Genomic DNA, 21418 nt, shown 5'->3' on the forward strand with positions numbered 1-21418 from the left:
GCGCTGTTTGATGGCAACGTCAGCGACACATGGTGCCAATGCTATCGAGTTGGATGTTTGCCACGGCTTATTATTACTACTTGTCTCCTTGCGGCAGAGTACTACCGAGTCACTTCTTGCTCTACTACGTCCGAAGCAAAGGGGTACTATATTAGCACGAGGTACTGAGCTTTCGGGTGTCTGTCTACCTCTTTGAGTGCGCAAGGTGCCGCTCTTGTAGCGGCCCCACGTTGTCTGCGATACCTTGCAAGTACGGAGTACTTACCTGATAACAAGATTAGGCTTCACTTTGCCGGGGGTATGATAGATGTAACGGAGTTGGGTATCTCTTTATCTAAGACTTCTTACTGGTTACTATCCTTGTTCGCTACAAAACTGGCACCTTCGCGCACTCATCAGGGGGATGGAAGAACCCGAATACGGAGCACGGGAACTAGTTATCTATCTCTGGTCAGATGAGACCAGACTCCAAGGCGAGGACGGCACCCCCGCAGGTTCCAGGTCAAAAGAGCGGGACTACTCCAAACTCCGCAGGAAGTTGGAAGCGTAGTCAGCGCAGATGCACGTAAGAAGTGGATGATGTGGCCAGATGTTAAGCGTCTGATGCGCCATGGATCCTGGCGAGGTCGGCGAGGGCACGGAGGAACAGGTATTACCTAGGTAGTAATCATGAGGCACGGAGGACGGAACCTGATTATCACCAGCGGCTTGTCGAGTTGCATTTCTGAACAATTCAGCAAGCACATACTCTGAATTCCCAAGGGCTGTTCCGCTTCATACTGCTTGGCCATAACCGGCTACCATTGTCAACGTAGTCATCCTCGTGCCGTTCGCGACGCCATCGGGAACAGTCAAACGGTCGGCTTCGTTGGTCGGTATTGGCAGGGTCAGGTTCCATTTTTTTCGGAATAACTCTGCGTGTTCAAAGTTCTGGCTGGGGTCAATGAAAGTGGCTCAGGGCTCAGCCAGCTTATCGCCTGCCTGTTGGCTCCAGCCCAGCCTGACCACCAGACTGCCCGGCTACTTCTAGAATCCACTCTTTTGCTCGTGTGTCTCATGCGAGCGTCTTTTGTATTGCCCTTTTCCATTGCCTTCTACGTTTCTTAACCCTCTCGTCTGTCGCTTCGGTCGAGAAGGCTTTCGTCTGGCGAGCGGCAGCGGTCAGCTGTTATTGTTCAATCCCTATCTTCTGGTGTTGTCCTTTTTGAACCTCAACATGGCTGAATTCGACACCCTCGACATTGTCGTCCTCGGCGTCATCCTCCTGGGAACCATTGCCTACTTCACAAAGGGCACTCTTTGGGGCATCACCAAGGACCCTTATGCCAATGCCTTTGCCAATGCCAACGGCGTAAAGGCCGGGCGCTCCCGCAACATCCTCGAGAAGATGGACGAGACTGGCAAGAACTGTGTCATTTTCTACGGATCTCAGACTGGAACCGCCGAGGACTACGCCTCCCGTCTCGCCAAGGAGGGCAAAAGTCGCTTTGGCTTGGAGACCATGGTAGCTGACTTGGAAGAGTACGATTTCGATAACCTCGATGCCATGCCTAGCGACAAGATCGTCATGTTCATCTTGGCCACCTATGGCGAGGGGGAGCCCACCGATAACGCCGTCGAGTTCTACGAGTTCATCACTGGTGAGGACGTTAGCTTCTCCGAGGGCAGCGAGCCGGCGCTGCAGAACCTTAATTACGTCGCTTTTGGCCTGGGCAACAACACCTACGAGCATTACAACTCCATGGTTCGCAACGTCGACAAGGCCCTCCAGAAGCTCGGCGCCAACCGCATCGGCGAAGCCGGTGAGGGCGATGATGGTGCTGGCACCATGGAAGAAGACTTCTTGGCTTGGAAAGATCCCATGTGGGCTGCTCTCGCGGAAAAGATGGGCCTTGAGGAGCGCGAGGCTGTCTATGAACCTACCTTTGGCATCGTTGATCGTGAGAACCTAACCGTTGACTCCCCTGAAGTATATCTCGGCGAACCAAATAAGATGCATCTTGAGGGTACTGCCAAGGGACCCTTCAACTCCCACAACCCTTATATTGCACCAATTGCCGAATCCCGGGAGCTGTTCTCCGCCAAGGACCGAAACTGTATTCATATGGATGTTGATATTAGTGGCTCTAACCTCTCCTACCAGACTGGTGACCACATTGCGATTTGGCCCACTAACTCTGGCGATGAGGTTGACCGGTTCCTCGACATCGTTGGCTTGAAAGAGAAGAGAAACAACGTTATCAGCGTCAAAGCATTGGAGCCCACCGCCAAGGTCCCTTTCCCAACCCCGACCACCTACGATGCCATTGTCCGATACCACTTGGAAATCTGCGCGCCTGTTTCGCGACAGTTTGTCGCAACCCTGGCTGCATTTGCTCCTAATGACGAAGCCAAGGCTGAGATGGCCAGACTCGGAAGTGACAAAGACTACTTCCACAGCAAGACCGGACCGCATTTCTACAACATTGCTCGACTCCTAGACACGGTAGGCAAGGGCGAGAAGTGGACCAACATCCCATTTTCCGCCTTTATCGAAGGCCTGAACAAGCTGCAGCCTAGATACTACTCCATCTCGTCGTCCTCCCTTGTTCAGCCAAAGAAGATTTCCATCACTGCCGTCATTGAGTCTCAAGCGATCCCCGGAAGACAAGATCCATTCCGTGGTGTGGCTACAAACTACCTGTTTGCCCTGAAGCAAAAGCAGAATGGCGACCCCAACCCATCTCCCTTCGGGAAAACCTATGCCCTCAACGGTCCTCGCAACAAGTTTGACGGAATTCACGTGCCCGTACATGTTCGCCACTCCAACTTCAAACTACCTTCGGACCCCGCCAAGCCTGTCATCATGGTCGGTCCCGGCACTGGCGTCGCTCCTTTCCGTGGTTTCATCCAGGAGCGTGCCAGGCAAGCTCAGAACGGAGCCACTGTCGGACGTACGATTCTATTCTTCGGATGCCGAAAGCGTTCTGAGGATTTCTTGTACGAGTCTGAATGGGAGGTATGTTCACCTGAAACGACAACAACCCAGGCACCACCTCGTCTCCAAAAAAAAAGAGGTTAACTCACAGTTGTTATAGGAATACAAGAAGGCTCTCGGGGACAGCCTCGAAATCGTTACCGCTTTCTCACGAGAATCCTCCAAGAAGGTCTATGTCCAACACCGTCTGAAGGAGCGATCCAAGGAAATTGGCGAGCTCCTCTCACAAAAGGCTTACTTTTATGTCTGCGGTGATGCCGCCCACATGGCTCGTGAAGTGAATACTGTTTTGGCCCAAATCATTGCCGAGTCACGTGGCGTGTCAGAAACCAAAGGCGAGGAGATTGTCAAGAACATGAGAGCAGCAAATCAATACCAGGTATGTTGGCCTTCCCACTCTGCCCACTTTCCAACGTGTTATTTCAAGGACCAATGCTGATATATGGATCACAGGAGGATGTTTGGTCCTAGACTAAGGAATGAGAATATAAAATGGGAGTTAAGCAGTTTAGAATACAGGTTCATTGCCGTTAAAGATGGTCAGCCTAATGATGTATGCATGGCGGCGTTGATCTTGCACGACGTTAGTATAGTATCCGTGTTCTCCAATAGAATTTTTTTTTTTGCCTTTGGCTTTGTTTTTTGGTCTCATTTACGCGGGTCATTTCTTATTTGGTCCACGGGCAATGTTGGAGACATGTACATGGCATAGTTTTATGATTACGAAAGAAAGAGAACCAAACGCTCATCCCAATGCTGATTCTTTTGATTTGTTTTCTTCCCCGGTCACTAGGAGAAAAATCGATCCGGGGTAAAAATTATTTTTTTTCGGCCATGTCCGTGGGTTGCAGTGCTCGGTACGTAACCTGGAGTATATAAAAAAAGAAAAGAATCCGACCTGTTCTGTACAGGAGCAAGAACCCCTGTTGTTCGAAGCATTTTGAACAGCTGTACAGTTTCTGCGAATTTTTGTCCGCATTGTCACGACGCGAGAACATGGATCTACGTTCGGTTCCGAGTTTTTGCTCTGGGATCATGGGTGGAAAGTGCGCCATTTCGGAAGAGGCGCTGGTTTAATGATTCGGATGAGACTTGCACAGGGGTCTTGTCTATTCGGATTTTCCACTATTTCCGCATGCAAACTACAAGGGTTCCTGCTTGGCAGTGTCGTGAGCGCGTGGTTGTGTGTAGTTGACGGACAAGGAGCAGGCTGGCAAAATAAACCGAGTTACATCTGCACCAGTTTATACTGTGTGGCTACCTAGTAGTTGCATGGCATGAGATAGTTGCCGCATCTTGATGCTGGTTCAGATGCCATATTCGAGTAATGAATGATCAGAGTGCTATCACAGACAACCAGCATGATTGGAGCCAGGGACCCGTAATGCCTCATACGTAGACTCAATGCTTGGCAAAGACATGATGGATGCCCAGGTGCATATGTATGTACTTTGTAGAAACCTGATTAACGTCCAAACAGGGGCATCGATCATCTCGACAATAACTAATACAGCGGACCGCAAACCACAAGCATAGCCAGCTAATTCGGGTCCTCGCGGGTAGGTGTCATGACACTTTTGCTTTTTGCAGTCGCCGAGTATCGACTGCCCAAGAAGGCAGCACAGGTACTCCGTATCTAGGAAGGTAATTCAAATGGCGGGATGGCGCATAACCATTTTTTGGGGCGAAAAAACGAAGTCGTCCTTGGTGTTCCCTAATGCAAGCAGACAAGCAACCAGATTTGAATCCCCATGAGAAGCCCTCAGCCTCCCTTCTGGCGCCTGCTGCTCACTTGCAGTTCAACAACTACAACGAGTTTTGGATACGATTTGCTCTCTAACAGCGGGGAAGAGGCTAGTTTTTCTCTCCCCGAGCCAACCCTCAACTCCCAAATCTAGAGACTGAGGCGGGGAAGCCGAAAATAACACACCGTTTGCCGTCGGGACAAGGGCAAGGATGTTTCAATTTAACGCTGCCGTGGCGTCTCGTCTCTTACCACTCGTCACCGCTCAAAACGTGCTTGTTTCTTTTTCGACCTCTAGTCCACCCTCTCGACCTCTCTCCCTTGCATTGGACCACCCGGCAACTCCTGGTGCGTTACTCAAAACTGACGAACCCCTTGGGCTGGATGGAGTTTTGCAAAATGATGGCGAGAGACGCCTTTCAAGCAGGCCGCTGATCGTCCGTCTTGTCTCGTGAGGCCGTAGCTTCCAGTGGAATTGACCCAACTACCGGGTTATATGTGTGCTAACGCAATGAGAGACATGACGGCGCGTCCGTCAGATCATCAAACTGGGCTTTGGCCAACATGAAGCGTACGGGCGGTATGATATTGGAGGCAAAATGTCTTATAAGCCTCGTCATAATCCCAATACCGTGCCCGGCGCCGTATGTGTCGCGTACGCAGCTCAGAAGAGGCGGGCTCTAACGAGAAGGAAAAGCAAGCCATATTTGACATGAGTGTACGGAGTAGTAGTGATGCAATTTATTGTTTCTTCTTTCCCTTGTAAAGGCCAAGCCCCGCGGTCGTTTTTCAGCAAAGCAACGCGACTCTCATAGGTAAGACTGAGGACGGGTAGAGACTCTCTAGGCTTCCGCCTTGCGCCTTGGGGCAGACTTAAGGCTCCTGCTCTAGGGAGTGGACTCTAGAGTCTCCCTCGACAACGGTGATCAGGGCAGTGAACGAAAAAAAATGGCGTATCTTGGGTGGTTTCGAGCTTTGCAGGCGCGCCATCCCGACCGGGCTGAAAGAGCTTGCACGATTGATGCGTGGCTTCAAGGCGTCTCATTGGCCCGCCACTTGCTGCACGAATGGCTCACATAAGTCTCGGCGGGGGGGGAGGGAGAAGGCCTAAAACAGTCATGCACAGGTGAATCAGACTTTCAAATGTTGGTGGTGTCTGAGATGAGGGAGAAAAAGCAAGGTTTTGCTCCGTACTTGGCAAGGTGGATGGCGGTGGATAGACTGGGATGGATGGTTGCTTCTTAGCAACTTCAGTCAACACAGAGTCTTGCCATTTTGTTTGGACCGCTCTGATCTGAAAGATCGCCCTTGCTGTGCCGCTAGCAGGGACAATTTAAAGTACTAGGTAGTTGGAGAAGATGCTTCCCGTCCAAGTCATCGACTCTCTCCCCGTCGCGTTACGTCTTTTTGCTCTGTATTCTTACTGTTCGGCCGTGTTGTTTGCTTCATGTGCAATCGATCATTCTGTTGATATACGTTGCACCTATATGCTTTGACCCTCAGACGAAGAAACAAGGGTTGTAACTCTGTGTGTGTTATGTTGTGCTGGCTGTGCTGGCTGCGAATACCAAGGTATGGCGAGACAGGCCGGCATCAAACCCCGATGACTTGAAGTTGTTGACAACACCATTAAAAGCATACAAAGTAACCGCAGTTCACTCATTAGGATTAAAGAAAAAAATACCTGGAGCCTCGGCAGGAAGTTCAAAGCGTCGCTTCATCAATCGTGCGGTGAAGGCTTCGGGTTTGCTCACCTCCTCGCCTTCGTCGCCTAGGTACTTAAATAGCCAGCTGTGAATATCCTCAGTCTCACTTCCCGGGCTGGCTGGCACCTGTCTAAAAGGTACAGGGCACTTGGGAGAATAGATTTGCCCCTCTTTCAGGTGGCAGCTGATACTGGGCAACTGGCAGGTCTCGTCCGTTTGATAACAATTGAAGACTTCTTCTCCCCGTCAACGGCTGCCTCCTTTGCCCTCAGGCACTCCTGATCACTCTCAGGGCTCCGTCCTTCTCGTCTCGACTCCCACCATTACAATTCCTTCTCTGCAGATCGTGGCTATCGGGACGAGCAGATCAGGAATCGTCACTACCCTCTTGCTTGCATCTGGTATCTTCTAGCTTGCCTTCTTCGAGTCGAGTTTAGGCGACATCCTTCCCTTCCTTTCGACTCCTTCCTCCATCTCCTAGAACAACCATCGCAATTACCTCGTCAGCAGATTATATGCATTTTTAGGTAAGTAGTGCCGCCGTGCATTCGCCTCTCGCTTCTAATCTCTCGCTTCCGGCGTCAACTGGCTCCTGGCTTGTCCCTTCTTCCCTGTCGTTTCGTCATCTGGTGCCTTTTGCAACTTCGTCTTGTCCCTTTTCCCTGTTCTGGTTCTCTTCTCTTCTCTTCTTCTTTTTCTTTCCTTCACAGCATCAACACCGTTTCCAACCCAGATTTTCCAAGTCCCTTCAACGGCAAGTCGATATCATTCGGTGCGCCCATTTTGCTCGATAGCTTGTTCTATCTTACTTACTCTCTTGCTTCATTTCCCAGTCTTGGTAGCAACATTTGCCTTTGGTAGCCTCTCACCAGCTTTGCGTCATCACGCAACCAAAAAGATAAAAGAAGATGTGAGTCTACTCACTAATATCAATAATCGCTTTGTGCTGTCTGTTTCTTTTGCCTCGGTCAACAATCACCATCAGTCCCGCGAGGCTGGCATCCTGCACACTAAACGGCAGAAGAAGAAAAAACCATCACGAGATATTGAAATACACTTGCTGATGACTCTGCAACAGATCTTCCGTTTGACTCTCGGATCGTTCGCATTTCCAGCCATCAATCGAAGCTGATCTCTTGCTTTGAGAGTAAGTAGGCTTCCTTTCTCTGGTTTTGAACACGGCGAAACTCCTTTGTTGATATGATTGGATCCTCGGTCTACTTTTTCATCGTGCTCCCTGTGCAATCGAAATTGATCACCCGAAGAGAGAACCAGTATCATTTTGACTGGGGGGTTGCCCAACTTCGGGTCTCTAAGCATCTGCTGCTCTGCTGCTCATAATGTCATTCTCTGCCCTGGAATTCTCTGTATGCTAACATGATCTTCTCCAGCTCCACGTTTTATCGAAAATCAGCCCTCGCCGACTCGAATATGGACGCAGGAAACAGCGTTGGCGGGCCTTACCTCCCCAATCCCACAGGACGCAATGTCCACAGCCATGGTCCTGCACACTCAGCTGCTGATCCAAACGCAATGATCAACCAATTTGCCGGACTCTCTTTGGGAGGGATGAGCATGCCTAGCAGCTCTGCTCCAATGCCAATGGGACACAACCCAGCACCATACGTGGTTGGATCTGATACACCATTTGTTCTGGCTCACATGTCCGCTCACCAAATTGGCATGAACCATCACCATACCGAAAATCCATATCAAAATTTGGGTATCCCAGGATACGGGTCTCCTTATGTTGGCGTTCAGATGCCCTTCGTCCCTTTCACTCCTGGACGAGCTCCTATTGCCCAGCCTCGCGTTGAACGCGGACATTCAGATGTACCCGGCCTTGAGAATCGTCGCGGATCATACTCCACGACCGAATCTACCCCAGCTACTCCTTTTTATGGCACAGTTTCGCAGCGTGATGACGGCCCACGAGTTGCCAGCCTTGACCGATCCGCTTATACGACTCCTTCCCCCCAGCAAATTGGTCTTCCGGTCCTTCATGCCGACCCAACCAAACCCGCTATTGCTGTAGTGCCGGACCGGACTGTCGATGAATTTCTTCAACAGGAACCTGCTATTCCTCGAGCTGTCCCTGCAGTTTTTACACCTCCCAGCCAGATGAAGAGCCTCGAACAGAGCCTCGAAAATCGTATCCCGGGCAATCGCAATGTATACATTCGCGGACTACATCCTACTACAGACGATGAACTGCTTTAGCAAATTTGCCTCTCGCTTCGGACCGGTTGAGACATCCAAAGCAATTATTGATACTGGAACTGGGGCATGCAAAGGGTAAGTCGTGGAAGGTCATCATTACCCGGCGTGGGAACTGACATACGACAGATTTGGCTTTGCCAAGTTTTTTGATTCTCAGGACTCCGAAATGTGCATTCGTGGATTCCACCGGCTTGGTTACGAAGTTGGCTTTGCCCGGGTATGTAGCGAGATCATCTGTTTACTTTACGACATATCTGACATGTACCCTAGGAATCCTTCAACTCTCGCCTTAAGGCAGAAGGCGACGAAGGCTCTACCAATCTGTACATTTCAAACCTTCCGAAGACGCTGACTGAAGTGGTGAGTTGACACTTTTAACCCAAGTATTGGATAGTAATTAACATTGGCAAAGGAACTCGGAACCATTTTCCTCGGAACCACCATCCTCTCGAGCAAGATTCTTCGGGACAGCATGGGCAATAGCCGTGGCGTTGGCTTTGCTCGGTATGAACATATAATTCCTACGGAACGGACAGTTGATGTCTGACTGAGTTAATAGGTTCGAGAGCCGCGAAATTTGCGACGAGATTATCAAGAAATACAATGGGGTTGGAATTGGAGAGGAGGGTCTCCTCATGAATATTCGATATGCAGACACTCCAGCTCAAAAGGAACTGAAGCGAGTCACTGCCGAGCGCCGCCAATTCCGGACAAACGAGTATAATATCGGGGCTTATGGCACTCCTCTTGTGGGAATGAGCCCTACGTTGTACAACCAACAATCTCAATGGCGCAGAACATTGCCTGTTTCGCGAAGGTGAACAGACCCTTGTTGCTGACTGTCATGCTCTGACTGACATGATAGCAGTGGGCTTTCTGCTTCATCGAATGAAGAGGGAAATGTGATGAGACACTCGGGGACCCGACGCGGACTATCCGAGTATGCTCTTTCGCGTGGAACCCTTGCTAAATTCTAACCTTGAAACCAGGATAGCTCCGAACACGATTACGGATGTGGCTGCTGCCGCTGCCATGTCGGACAGTGATGAAGGTGTAACGATTCACGCCGACTCATCTACCGTCGCCGGTGGCACTAACGAGAACAAGTCGCCATCGACCAAGGGTGCTTGACGGGATGAAAATAGTGATTAATGTTTTTTGGTCGATTTTAGCTTTTTTGTTGTCTCTTTTGTGCTTGTTTTCGGTTTATCTCATGTCCAGACATGTGGCTACATTTTCTTGCTTGTCACTTTTTTTGTTACATCCTTTTACGAATTTGCCAGTTGAGTTGTAAGCAGACATATTCTGTGAATGAGCATCTTATAGTCAAGCCTCTCTGGCGCCAAGGAGTGCCTCAAGGACGCATTTGATCAGACTGTACTTTAGATTCTTAGAGAAGATTGGGGCCTGTAACAGAGTATCAACGCCGAATGGGCGAAATTGATGAATAATAGTGTATCACAGGTATGAAATCACTTCGATCAAGCATTGGAAGATGTCCAATTCGTTTTGTTCTCTTTTGGGTATCGTGTGGTGCTATACTGTCAACTTCGACAGATCCTCATTAAGCGGAAGTTGGGCGCCAGCAGCAGGACATTCGTCATCGACTTTGGCACCAGCACTCAGCGTTCTCTCATGACTCTGCGGACCCAAGATGCCACCATCGTCTTTCTCGTCATCTCCACTTTCGTCATCGTCGTCCTCAGATCCGACTTCATCATCATCATCGTTGTCGTCGTCGTCATCAAACTCCTCTGAAACTCCATCTTCTCCCCTCTTCGCGACCTGATCTTTAATTGCAGTTTCAAGATCCTTCAACATTTTCTTTGTGAAGCCAGATGCCTCTACAGTTGCATCCAGCCTTGTAAAGCCACCTTTGGCTAGTTTCTTCTTCGAGTCTTTGAAGAAGGGCCCCGGTGTTGTGCTGGTAAAGTGGAACCTTCTTGAGAAGAATCTTTTGATGCATTCAACATCTCTGTCGAAGTACATTTCAGCATTCTGATGCTCCATGGACACCATCTGAGGGAAGTCAATGACAACCGGCTCAAGCTTCAAAGATTCCTCGCCACTTTCTGACACAGTCTTCTCCTCCTTAATTAGAATATTGAACTCGTTGAAATCCCCATGGATCAACCCATGATTGGCAAAGCGAAGAATCAAAGCGATCAAGTCCGCATAAAGAGATGCAGGGTCCGGAACATCGGAAATTTGTCGCAGTGGGAAAGCGTCCACCAGTGTCATAACAATCGTATGTCGAGACTGGGCCAGGGGAACTGGAACTGGAAACCCTTCTTCATGTAAAGCTTTCATGAAGGCATATTCTTTCATGGCTGCTAGTCTTGAAAGATACATCCACGAGCCAGAAGCACGATTCTTTAGATAATCGCGGTTGGATTTTACGGTTCGGAATGATATTCTTCCTAATCGATGGATTTTCAAAACACGCTGTGTGCCCGTCTGGTCCGCAACAACCATGATATCACTCTCTTTTCCAACGCCGATCCTGTTTCCGACACTATAAAGATCTTTGCGGATGGCGTGGGTATGCAGGGCGAGATAATCGAGACCCCCGTAGGTTAGCCGGTAGCCGTCGTATTTGGCTTCCTTGACTCTGGCGATAAGACCAACTTTGGCGAGTGCTGAGATACTCTTGTGTACACCGCTAGCTCCACCTCGCAAGCGGGCAATCTTTTCTATCAACGGAGTGGGCACAACTTCGTGGTTTTTGCTGCCCATTTCGACCTGTGCGCAGTTTAGTACTAACGGGACAGAAAGGTTTTCATGTTGTGCTTACGGCAGTAAGAACTCTCCAGTCTTCTGAGGCCAAATGCCTCATGGCCCTAGTGTCCAGCTTCATCGTGGCGGTTGATATAGGACCAAATTTTGGGATATTGTACAATGCAGCAATATCAAGATCAGTCAGAGAATGATGAATGTCTCTTGGCGTGGGGCTCTCGCAGCACACGCAAGCGCTTGCGCTGTGGTGACAATCGTTTTGACGGAGAAATTTAGCCGATAAGATCCAATCGATAGCGCCTGCGCGCCACCTGTGCCTTATCTGCGGATTAACCCTTCCGGTTCCAGGGGTGCCACAGCACGTGATTGAATTGCAAGGCTGGGTGCTCGCGACCACCAGGCGACAGCGCCTCACGTAACCGGAGCTACAGTAGGACATCCGCCGTTGGAGCTTTCATTGCCATACTGGTCCATCACTTTCCACCACTACCAACGCAAGCTTGCGGTCTTTGGAAATTTCGAACCGCACCGCTTGTTGATACTCCAGGTATCTCAATTTCACCTGTAACCGACATTTCGCCTTCTTCGTACCTTCCACCTTCCCTCGTAGGAGCTTCGCACAGGGCGCCCATCACATCGACGTCAACATGGCTCAAGACACCGATGCGCCCAAGGCTGCGGACAAGGGCAAGGGAAAGGCCGTGGACGAGTCCAAGGATGAGAAGCCCATTTTAAACGGCAAGAAGGAAGATGATAAGAAGGATGGTAAGTGCTGGCTAGGGTGCTGACAAACCATAAGATGCTGATTTAGGTACAGCCGTCGAGGAGGAGCTCAGTGAGGAGGATCAACAGCTCAAAAGCGAGCTTGACATGATAGTGGAGCGATTGACAGTAGGTTACTTGGAGCTAGAAAACAATTGTTCTCACTTTGTCGGCGTTTGCTGACTTGCTTCGAATCAAGGAATCGAACAAGGAGCTCTACAAAACAGCATTAGAGGCGATGAAGACTTCGATAAAAACCTCAACATCATCAATGACAGCAGTACCAAAGCCCCTCAAATTCTTACGACCACACTATGAAACCCTGACCAAATTGTACGAGGAATGGCTTGCTAGCGAGAACAAGACATCGCTGGCTGATGTTTTATCTGTCATTGGTATGACCTTCTCCGACGAGGACAAGCAAGACACACTCAAATATCGTCTTCTCGCTCCGACGTCTGATATTAGCTCTTGGGGACATGAATATGTGCGACATTTGGCTTTGGAGATCGGCGAGGTCTATGGAAAACGAATCACAGCTGATGAGTCTACCTCGGACCTGATCGACCTTGCTCTGATACTGGTCCCGCTTTTCATCAAGAGCAATGCAGAGGCGGATGCTGTCGATCTTATGAGTGAACTTGAAATCATTGAGCAGATACCGAAATTCGTCGATGAGAACACCTATGCCAGAGTCTGCTTGTACATGGTTAGCATGGTGAATCTACTCACCTACCCCGACAATGAGACCTTCCTTCGAACTGCCCATAACATCTATATGGAGTACAAGCAGTTCACTCAGGCTATTGTCCTTGCTATTCGATTGCATGATGTTGAGCTTATCAAGGCTGATTTCGACAAAGCTGAGAACCCGACCTTGAAGAAGCAGTTGGCCTTCCTGGTCGCGCGTCAAAGAATCGTATTGGACCTACCTGAGAACAACGAGGATGAGCAAGTGATATTGGAGTGTGCTTCTAATCTTAAGCTGTCAGAGCACTTCAAGTCCCTTGGAAAGGAGTTGAATATTTTGGATCCCAAGACAACTGAAGACATTTACAAGAGCCACCTTGAAAGCAGTCGGGTAGCTGGTATGACTAATCTTGACTCTGCCAGGCACAACCTGGCTGCTGCGTTTGTTAACGCGTTTGTCAATGCTGGCTTTGGAAATGACAAGATGATGTTGGTTGAAGGTGAAAAGGAGAGTTGGGTTTGGAAGACCAAGGCCGATGGTATGATGTCGACCGTGGCTTCTATGGGTACTCTTCTACTTTGGGATATTGAGAATGGGCTGGACAAGATCGACAAGTACACATACTCTGCTGAAACTGAAATTTCAGCTGGAGCTATGTTGGCGATTGGTATCATGAACTCAGGTGTTCGTTTTGACTCGGAGCCTGCGCTGGCTCTGCTTGGAGATGCTGAGAAGTTGCATCACTCGAACCCCTTAATCCGAACCGCCTGCATTATGGGCCTGGGGTTATCGTACGCTGGTTCGAATAAAGAGGATCTGCTCGAGCTTCTGTTACCGATTATCAGCGATTCATCACAAGACATGCAAATCTCTGCCATGGCTGCTCTGTCATGCGGTCTGATCTTTGTGGGCTCTTCCCACCCTGATGTTACAGAAACTATTGTGACAACGTTGATGGATGACGAACGAAAGAACCAGTTGACAGATAAGTGGACCCGCTTCTTGGCACTTGGTTTGGGATTGCTATTCTTCGGCCGACAGGAAGAGGTTGACGTTATTTTGGAGACTCTGAAGGCGGTGGAGCACCCCATGGCTAAGGCGACTGCTGTTTTGGCAGAAATTTGTGCTTGGGCAGGCACTGGAGCAGTGCTCAAGATCCAGGAGCTGCTGCATATTTGCAACGAGCACAAGGAAGAGTCGGATGACAAGAAGGGCGATGAGTTGCTGCAAGCATATGCCGTCATCGGCATTGCGTTGGTGGCCATGGGTGAGGATATCGGCCAGGAAATGGTTCTTAGACAGTTTGGTCACCTCATGCATTATGGCGAGGCGAACATTCGAAAGGCTGTTCCGTTGGCCATGGGTCTCATCAGCCCAAGTAACCCGCAAATGAAGGTTTACGACACACTCTCAAGATACAGCCACGACAACGACCCAGAGGTTGCCATCAACGCAATATTTGCCATGGGGATGCTCGGCGCAGGAACAAACAACGCCCGGTTGGCACAACTCCTGAGACAACTGGCCAGCTACTATCACCGCGACCAGGATGCTCTTTTCATGGTCCGAATTGCTCAGGGCTTACTACACATGGGCAAGGGCACATTATCCATCAACCCCTTCCACACCGACCGCCAGGTCCTCTCTCAGGTTTCTACTGCAGGACTGCTAGCCACGATGATTGCCCTGATCGACCCCAAAGAGTTCATCACGGGCACCTCCCACTACCTGCTCTATTTCCTAGTCACTGCTATGCACCCTCGTTTCTTGGTCACCCTAGATGAGCAGCTTAAGCCTCTCAAAGTCAATGTGCGAGTTGGTCAAGCCGTGGATGTTGTCGGGCAAGCTGGTCGTCCCAAGACCATTACCGGATGGCAAACACAGAGTACACCCGTCCTGTTGGGCTATGGAGAGCGAGCGGAGCTTGAGGATGAGGAGTACATTAGCTTGAACGGTACTTTGGAGGGCCTGGTAATCCTACAAAAGGTAAGGCGATGATGTCATTCCAGCATTCGAACCTCGGGGTTCGGTTCAGCTAACTTGTTTGATAGAACCCGGAGTGGGAGGATGGACAGTAAAGGACCAGGTACACCAGGAGTTTTATGGAGAGGAGAGCATTGGGTACAGAGTTGGCAGCTTGGCTCAGGCTTTAGCCAGTCCACTGTATAGTAATCTACTGTAAAGACACGAGAAGATAGTCATGAAGAAGAGCTGTGCATTTCCTAGATGGTATAAAAATTCAATGCTGGTTTGGTACGTCATGTTCTATATCCGATAAAAGACAGAAAAAGTGGCGCAAAAACGGGATATATATCGTCGAGTAAATTTGCCTCCTATCCAAGTCGGCTCTCTTCTCCCCAAAATGCCATCCCAAAAAAAAAAAAAAGATGTATATGCATATATACACACATGGTAATGAAATCGTCCACAAATGCCGGGTGACAGGACCATCACCATACATCCGGTCCAAAAGTTTCGCCCTCTGGAACCGTTCTATAGCTACACGCTTGCCAATCGCACCCTTGCTTGTACACTTCTGTACCCCACCACTTGAAGTCCTTCATCCACCCAGGGTACAAGAAGCCGAAGAAGACGACGACGATGCCAAAGGCCAGTCCCGAATCGAGAGCTGCGCTGAGGGTCATGGTGTACTTGCCCCACCAGGCGTTTGCGCGCCGTTTGATCAGGTAGTTGAAGACGTAGCAGACTACGGCCCAGACGGAGAAGTTGAGGCCTGTAGCGGGGGGGATCCATGACATTGCGCCGAATATGACGGGCAGATTGACTTTGCGGATGACGCTGCCGCGCCTGTTGCGCGCGTACAGCCACAGCGGGATGGGGAGGAGGGCGCCGAGCGGGAAACACCAGACCAAGGCGCGGTAGGTGGCCCCGGGGCCGAAGAACTCGCCTGGCCCTACGACGCCCCAGAGGATGGAGCCGTTGAAGTGGACGCGCGCAATGGGGCATGTGAAGCCGTTGAGGGCGTCGGCAGTGCAGATGCCCTTGACGTTGGCGAACATCCAGTTCAACACACCGATTTGCGTGACGGACGAGACGAGGGTGGCGACAACTTGGACGAGGAACATGAGCCGAGGCGGGATTTTCATGTAGTGCCCGAGTTTGAGGTCGGACGCAAACTTGATGCCTTGCGCGGAGGAGATGTAGCCGTAAGTGACAAAGACCATGTTTGCAATGGGGCGGCCAGGGAACACGACGCCGCAGATGAGTTGGCAAATGAGGTAGATGCTGCTGTGTTGGTTGGTGACGGCCATGATGATGCCGTTGGGGATGAAGAATATGGCGCCGATGGCGAGGGAGAGTAGGAGGCCGTACCAGGGGAGATGGACGGGGTAGCTGCTGTGGTTAGAATCGGTGTTTTTTTCTTTTTTCTTTTTTTTTCTTTTTGGGGGGGGGGGGGGGGGGGTAAGTGTCGGGGAGATTAAGACGGGCAACCTACAATTCGACGATAAACATGCCAATGGCTGTCATGGAGACAAAAGTGAGCAAGTACCAGCTCAACGGGGCGTCCTTGTACCGACTCATCAGACGGCAGTGAATGTCTTCGCGGCTGATGAGGTTGTCGACGTTGGATGTCGAGGCCGAAAAGCGGCTGTAATTCTCGCTACCCAAGCTCCCCGTTGACGACGAGACTGGGTGTGACTGTGGTTCTGGGACGGGTCGATACGTAGGTTTGCCATTTTGGCGCGCTTCCTCGATGGAATTCTTCCATGTCCGCCATATGTCCTTGCCATGCCAGCAGAAGGTATGGGTGAGAAGAGCAGCGAGGCCGGCGAACTGCATGCCATAGCTGAGCATGTACGTCACGGGAAGGAACACCCTGCTGTACTGTTTATAGGCGTCCCTATCGAAGAGAAATTCAGGGGTCAGGATTTTGCTGACGTCGTAGATTTTACCAGTGTTATCGAAGACACCTGTTGATAGAATTGGCAGGTATGACGTGTAGAGGACATTGGCGTAGTAGAAGACGGGCGCAATGATCCACATGACAATGGCGAGACCGCCGATGACATTCATGGCAGCCCAGAACGGGACCAGGAGAGGGGAGCCAACATATGTGATTTGCGCCCAGTCAAATGTCAGGGGGAAGAGCCCCAGACCAGAGGCCACACCAAAGAGATTGGCAATGACGACGTTCTTGGGCGCAAACCAGGTGACGACGCTGAAATAGCTGAGCGCAGGCATCAACAGCCCCGGCAAGAAGTAGAACGCAAAGGCGCCGCTCCACACAATGTAAAAGAACTTCCATCTGCTGATTGTCCAGCCGTTGGCAGGTTTGTTATCCTGCTTGTGCAGCGTGGAAAACATGGCCGCGGACATGAGGGTACCTGGCCAAATCATGCCACTCGGGCGAACCAGATATCTCCTAGCCATGCCAGCAAAGCCGTAACCGAGGATTTGTGTTGATATGGTTAAGAGCAGCTGGTACCCAATCGACGCCGGCTGGTTGTAGAACTGAGTCTGCTCGACAATGACATCCGTCGCAAATGCGAAACCAAACGCGACATTGCTACTGACATATACGCAAGTATGCTCCTTTTCGTTCCACCTCCCCTGTGCCAGCCATTGGCGCCACGAAGTTGCGTGTCTCGTTTGGTGAGTCTGGCCTGCTCCCTCACTCACAGTCTGGGTGCGGACTCCATCAACAAATACATGGTCGGGGTCGTCGGGTCGTTTAAGAACCATGTCCCACAAATGTCCCAGAGGGTGAACGAGGAGCAGTGCAATGACTGGGGTAATAGCAACGCTTGGGTATCGTAATGAGAAGAACAGATTCGTCGAAGAGCCAAGAATGGAGAAGAGAACCGACAAGCACCACATACGAGGCGTGTTTATTGAGAGGGTCGTATTATCAGTCGGGGGCACGGAAGCTCGAACAAGTTCGTGTGGTGAGTTCTCCTCGGGTTCAATAGTTGATTCCGTTGACGAGGCGTCCTCGAGCAGAAGCCCCTCCTCGGAGCCGATGTCTTCACCATCTTTGTCGTGGTCCAAAATCTCGCTGGGAAAGGCTGATTCTGCTATTCCGAAGCGGCCCTCCAGCCCGGACATTAGGGCGGTTCCGTCGAGGTCTTCGGATCGCCATGAGGTCATGGACCGCCGCGAGCTTAGACTCAACTGGCTCCGATTCTGAGAACCGATTCGACGAAGCCGGTGGTTATTATCGTCTTCGGAATCGCTGCTCACGGGAGAGGCGTCCTGGCTAAGAGTGACGGAGCCATATGGAGAGGAGACGGATCGAGAACCATCCATGGCACGAAGCATTGGCGTCTTCTTGGAGGCCATGTCGGCTTCGTCGAGCTGGTGGTCAAGGCGGCCAAGAGTCGGCTCTGCTATTGCCTCGCTGAGGCTCGGAGATGCAGGATCATGGCCAGCTATAGAAGTCGAGGATGACGATGAGCGCGACGAGGGGCGCACAACCGGCGTTGACTCCCTTGGGCCAGTGTTGGACGAACTCTCCGCCTCGCTCGGCTGGGGCGGGAAAGGTGACGATGAGGCAGTGGATCGAGCTGTGGAGGACGACGCAGCTGCTAGGGTCTGAAGAGGCACGCCCTGCTCGTGCAATTGGGAATCATGTACCCTTGTCTCAACGTCCGGAGAGAAAGACGGACTGGTCTTGAAGACGGACGGAATGGTGGTGCTGGTGGTGCTGGTGGTGGCGGACTCGGTCAAGCTGGACGCGCATTTGGTGCGACGACCCATGGCGGGGCAGACAATGGCGGGCCGAGAGGATTTGGCTGAAGAACGGCGCACCAGCGCGGCGTCGACCCTTGCATACGCATACAGAAAACGATGATGGAAAAACTAGAAGCGCTAGAGGCTGATTAGGGATGTTGAGGGATGCGTGGTTGGCGTGGCATGAAGCTGCCCTTGAGTCGGGACAACATGTACGGTCCTTTTGGGGGAGAAAAGGGGGGGGGTGGTCGCAGCACCAATTGGAGCATAAACGACCGGTGTAAAGAATAACGAACGGCCCCTTTGCGCGCCAAGGAGTACCATGCAAGCCAGAGTTTATTAATTCTCCATGACCAAATCCTTGAGGCTCAACACCACAGCCGAGGACGACCCCCAGTCTGATCTTGGCCCTTGCGTACATATGCTGCTGTATTTGCCTATCAGGAGCCCGGACGCTTAAGGTCAGGCCGTCCCGGTCGCCAGTCGCCAGTCGCGGGCCTTGTGATCTCGTTGACATCTGCATAACTGGTGACGGACTGTGGACGGCGTGGACTCGCATCCTACCCCATGCTCCATTCTCCATGGAGTCCAAAGTAGTTGGTCAAGTCGATTGTCCATTGTTCACTCTCTACCCGACTAGTAACTACATGACGGCCTAATTAACTGGGTTCGGGGGTTTCGCAAAGTCAAGACTGGAAAAAGTCAGACCGATCATGGGCCAAGCCGCTACGCATCAACGCCAACAAGATCAGCTTTGCTTCCCACCGCTTTTGTGACGCTCATGGTCGCCGAAAGGGGTGTATCTTTTCGAGGCGGCATGACTCAGAGAAAAATAGCCTCAAATCGTGAGCACTTGTCATGCAAGCTAGCAGACGCGTGACGCAGTTCGTAGAGGAATGCATGTGAGAGGAGAGCGACTGGGCGAGTAGGATAGTTGGTTATCTAGGGAGTGCATTAATTAGCTTCGAGGCCAACATTAATAAAACAAAAGACTCCGGACGAGCAGCCACGACCTCCGGCAATAGTACATGACTGTAATGACGATCAATGCTAACCGTAATACTCCCTGATGTGATAGCCACAAGGACTCTGGACCGTCAGGCATGCTTCGAATTCTCACTGCCACGCGGCACAACATTGAGCCCAATCCGCCAGACATGTAGAAAGAATCGTAAGCCGCCGGAATACTCAGTTGAGCATATTGCGGGGCCGCTCAGCCCTGGTGTCTGTCTGTCATGGAATACGAAATGGCACATTTGTTCAGTATCACACACATGACCCAGGAAGGCAGGGTATAAGGAAGCCCTCAACGAGTAGATTGCAGTTCATTTCACAGTACCTTTGAAGCTTAAGGTCATAGTTATTCCGTAAGTTAGAATGTTGCCAGATTTGGTAACGGGCAACGAGACAAGATTTCGAAACAATGACGTGTACGGAAGGTGCGGCCAGACAACAGTGAACACGTGCTGGGGGCTCGTGCAACTCCAAAAACGTCAACTGGTAGAAACATGATAACCACTCAATGCTTCAACTCTCTCCCTCTCTCCTTTTATACTTTCTGATGCCTTGGTTCTACACACGATGCTCAAGCGACGAGACGAATGCACAGGACACCGTTTGGCGCGGCGCGGCTGACACCCGATCCAGCGGCGCCTTTTCCAGCCAATACCGAGCCATGGCCGCCTACCGAACCTTGACTCCTAGCGTAGCTCCAGACAAGCTTACAACAAAGGCCTCGCCGACGTAGAGACACCAAGACCGCAAACACCAGCAGTCTCGAGCATCCCTTGCGCCGGCTCCTATGCTATACACGGTTTCAAAATGGCTTCATCTCTCTCTGCGGCCAAGCAGCAGCTGCGAAGTCTAGTGAAGCAAAGACTCGCCGCCGTGCCCGCCGACTCCATTGTCACTCAGAGTAAGACAGGCTCACTCTCACAACGCCCTCCAGCTCAATGTGCTCACGCCAGCCAGGCCGCAATATATGCGAGTCATTAAAAGAGTTTCAGCCATATCTCGAGGCCAAGAGGATCAGCATATATCTTTCCATGCCCTCAGGCGAAGTTCAAACGGATGCAATTGTACGGCACGCCCTCGACTCTGGAAAGCAAGTCTTCATCCCCTACCTTCACAAATCACCGCTGGAGACCCCAGGCACTCCAGCTCGCGTTATGGATATGGTCCAGCTGAAGAATATGCAAGACTACGAGAGCTTGCAGCCTGATCGCTGGGGCATTCCCAGCGTAGATCCGGCCACGGTTTACGAGCGCCAGCGCATTCTGGGCGGGCCGGATGCGCACAGTGCAGACCAAGCTGGCTTGGATTTGATGTTGCTACCGGGTGTGGCATTCGACTTTGATGAGTCTGGTGCGATTCGGAGGCTGGGCCACGGCAAGGGTTTCTACGATTTCTTTATGAATAGATACTTGGCGAAAGCATCGTCCCCTGCCAATGAGGCAAAGCCTATCTTGTTTTACGGATTAGCACTCACAGAGCAATTGCTTTCGGGTTCATCCGAGGAACAGATTCCTATGGGTCAGTATGACAGACGCCTGCATGGCCTCGTGTTAGGAAATGGGCAGATAAGGGAGTCGTCGGGGAGCATAACACCGAAATGAGGCAAAATCATTTCTGGACTTGGGGTATGTTAAAAAAAATATAAATTAAAGTAAAATAAAATGCACTAAGCATCATCGTGATAATTACTGCAGCGCATGTGCCTAGGACATACTGAATGGTACATACGGCATGGTTATAGAGATGCCAGCAACTGCCACTACACTCTGCTGCTCTTGGAAAGTTCAAGGCTCCAGGCTTCACGCTTGCGATTTGTTTCAATGCGACATGCACATGTGAGGCATAATTTATGGCTTTCGTTGGCTGAACAGATGCAC

At 50.9% G+C, this 21418-nt stretch overlaps 6 protein-coding genes across 8 annotated transcripts; 4 read left to right on the forward strand and 2 right to left on the reverse strand.

Moving 5' to 3' along the window:
• Positions 1-117: 117 nt before the first annotated feature.
• J3458_001846 (uncharacterized protein) lies at positions 118-4201 on the forward strand. The gene is made up of 3 exons (XM_007809496.2): positions 118-2998; positions 3078-3356; positions 3431-4201. Exons 1-3 carry the CDS (start codon positions 1217-1219, stop codon positions 3446-3448), a joined length of 2079 nt encoding a protein of 692 aa, XP_007807687.1. The 5' UTR covers positions 118-1216; the 3' UTR covers positions 3449-4201.
• A 1693-nt stretch (positions 4202-5894) lies between these two features.
• Positions 5895-9038, forward strand: J3458_001847 (uncharacterized protein). The gene is made up of 4 exons (XM_066116951.1): positions 5895-6293; positions 7819-8599; positions 8631-8722; positions 8774-9038. Exons 1-4 carry the CDS (start codon positions 6259-6261, stop codon positions 8997-8999), a joined length of 1134 nt encoding a protein of 377 aa, XP_065978838.1. The 5' UTR covers positions 5895-6258; the 3' UTR covers positions 9000-9038.
• A 1145-nt stretch (positions 9039-10183) lies between these two features.
• Positions 10184-11504, reverse strand: rio2 (Serine/threonine-protein kinase rio2; the record flags this gene model as incomplete). The annotated part of the gene is made up of 2 exons (XM_007809498.2): positions 10184-11389; positions 11442-11504. The coding sequence occupies 2 exons, from the start codon at positions 11502-11504 to the stop codon at positions 10184-10186; spliced, it is 1269 nt and encodes a 422-aa protein (XP_007807689.1).
• Positions 11505-11856: 352 nt separating this feature from the next.
• Positions 11857-15879, forward strand: RPN1 (proteasome regulatory particle base subunit). 2 transcript variants are annotated; one of them, XM_007809499.2, is made up of 4 exons: positions 11857-12148; positions 12201-12274; positions 12345-14822; positions 14888-15879. In XM_007809499.2, exons 1-4 carry the CDS (start codon positions 12031-12033, stop codon positions 14912-14914), a joined length of 2697 nt encoding a protein of 898 aa, XP_007807690.2. In that variant the 5' UTR covers positions 11857-12030; the 3' UTR covers positions 14915-15879. The 2 variants fall into 2 exon arrangements, with proteins under 2 accessions (XP_007807690.2, XP_065978839.1); XM_066116952.1 differs by having other exon boundaries at positions 11857-14822.
• Positions 15287-18554, reverse strand: J3458_001850 (uncharacterized protein; the record flags this gene model as incomplete). The annotated part of the gene is made up of 2 exons (XM_007809500.2): positions 15287-16190; positions 16294-18554. 2 exons carry the CDS (start codon positions 18552-18554, stop codon positions 15287-15289), a joined length of 3165 nt encoding a protein of 1054 aa, XP_007807691.2.
• A 1504-nt stretch (positions 18555-20058) lies between these two features.
• Positions 20059-21330, forward strand: J3458_001851 (uncharacterized protein). Of its 2 annotated transcripts, XM_007809501.2 has the most exons (2): positions 20059-20442; positions 20499-21330. In XM_007809501.2, the coding sequence occupies exons 1-2, from the start codon at positions 20349-20351 to the stop codon at positions 21140-21142; spliced, it is 738 nt and encodes a 245-aa protein (XP_007807692.1). In that variant the 5' UTR covers positions 20059-20348; the 3' UTR covers positions 21143-21330. The 2 variants fall into 2 exon arrangements, with proteins under 2 accessions (XP_007807692.1, XP_065978840.1); XM_066116953.1 differs by having other exon boundaries at positions 20059-21330.
• Positions 21331-21418: the final 88 nt, after the last annotated feature.

Source organism: Metarhizium acridum, assembly GCF_019434415.1.
Source record: "Metarhizium acridum strain ARSEF 324 chromosome Unknown scaffold_1, whole genome shotgun sequence".
Classification (NCBI taxonomy): Eukaryota; Fungi; Ascomycota; class Sordariomycetes; order Hypocreales; family Clavicipitaceae; genus Metarhizium; species Metarhizium acridum.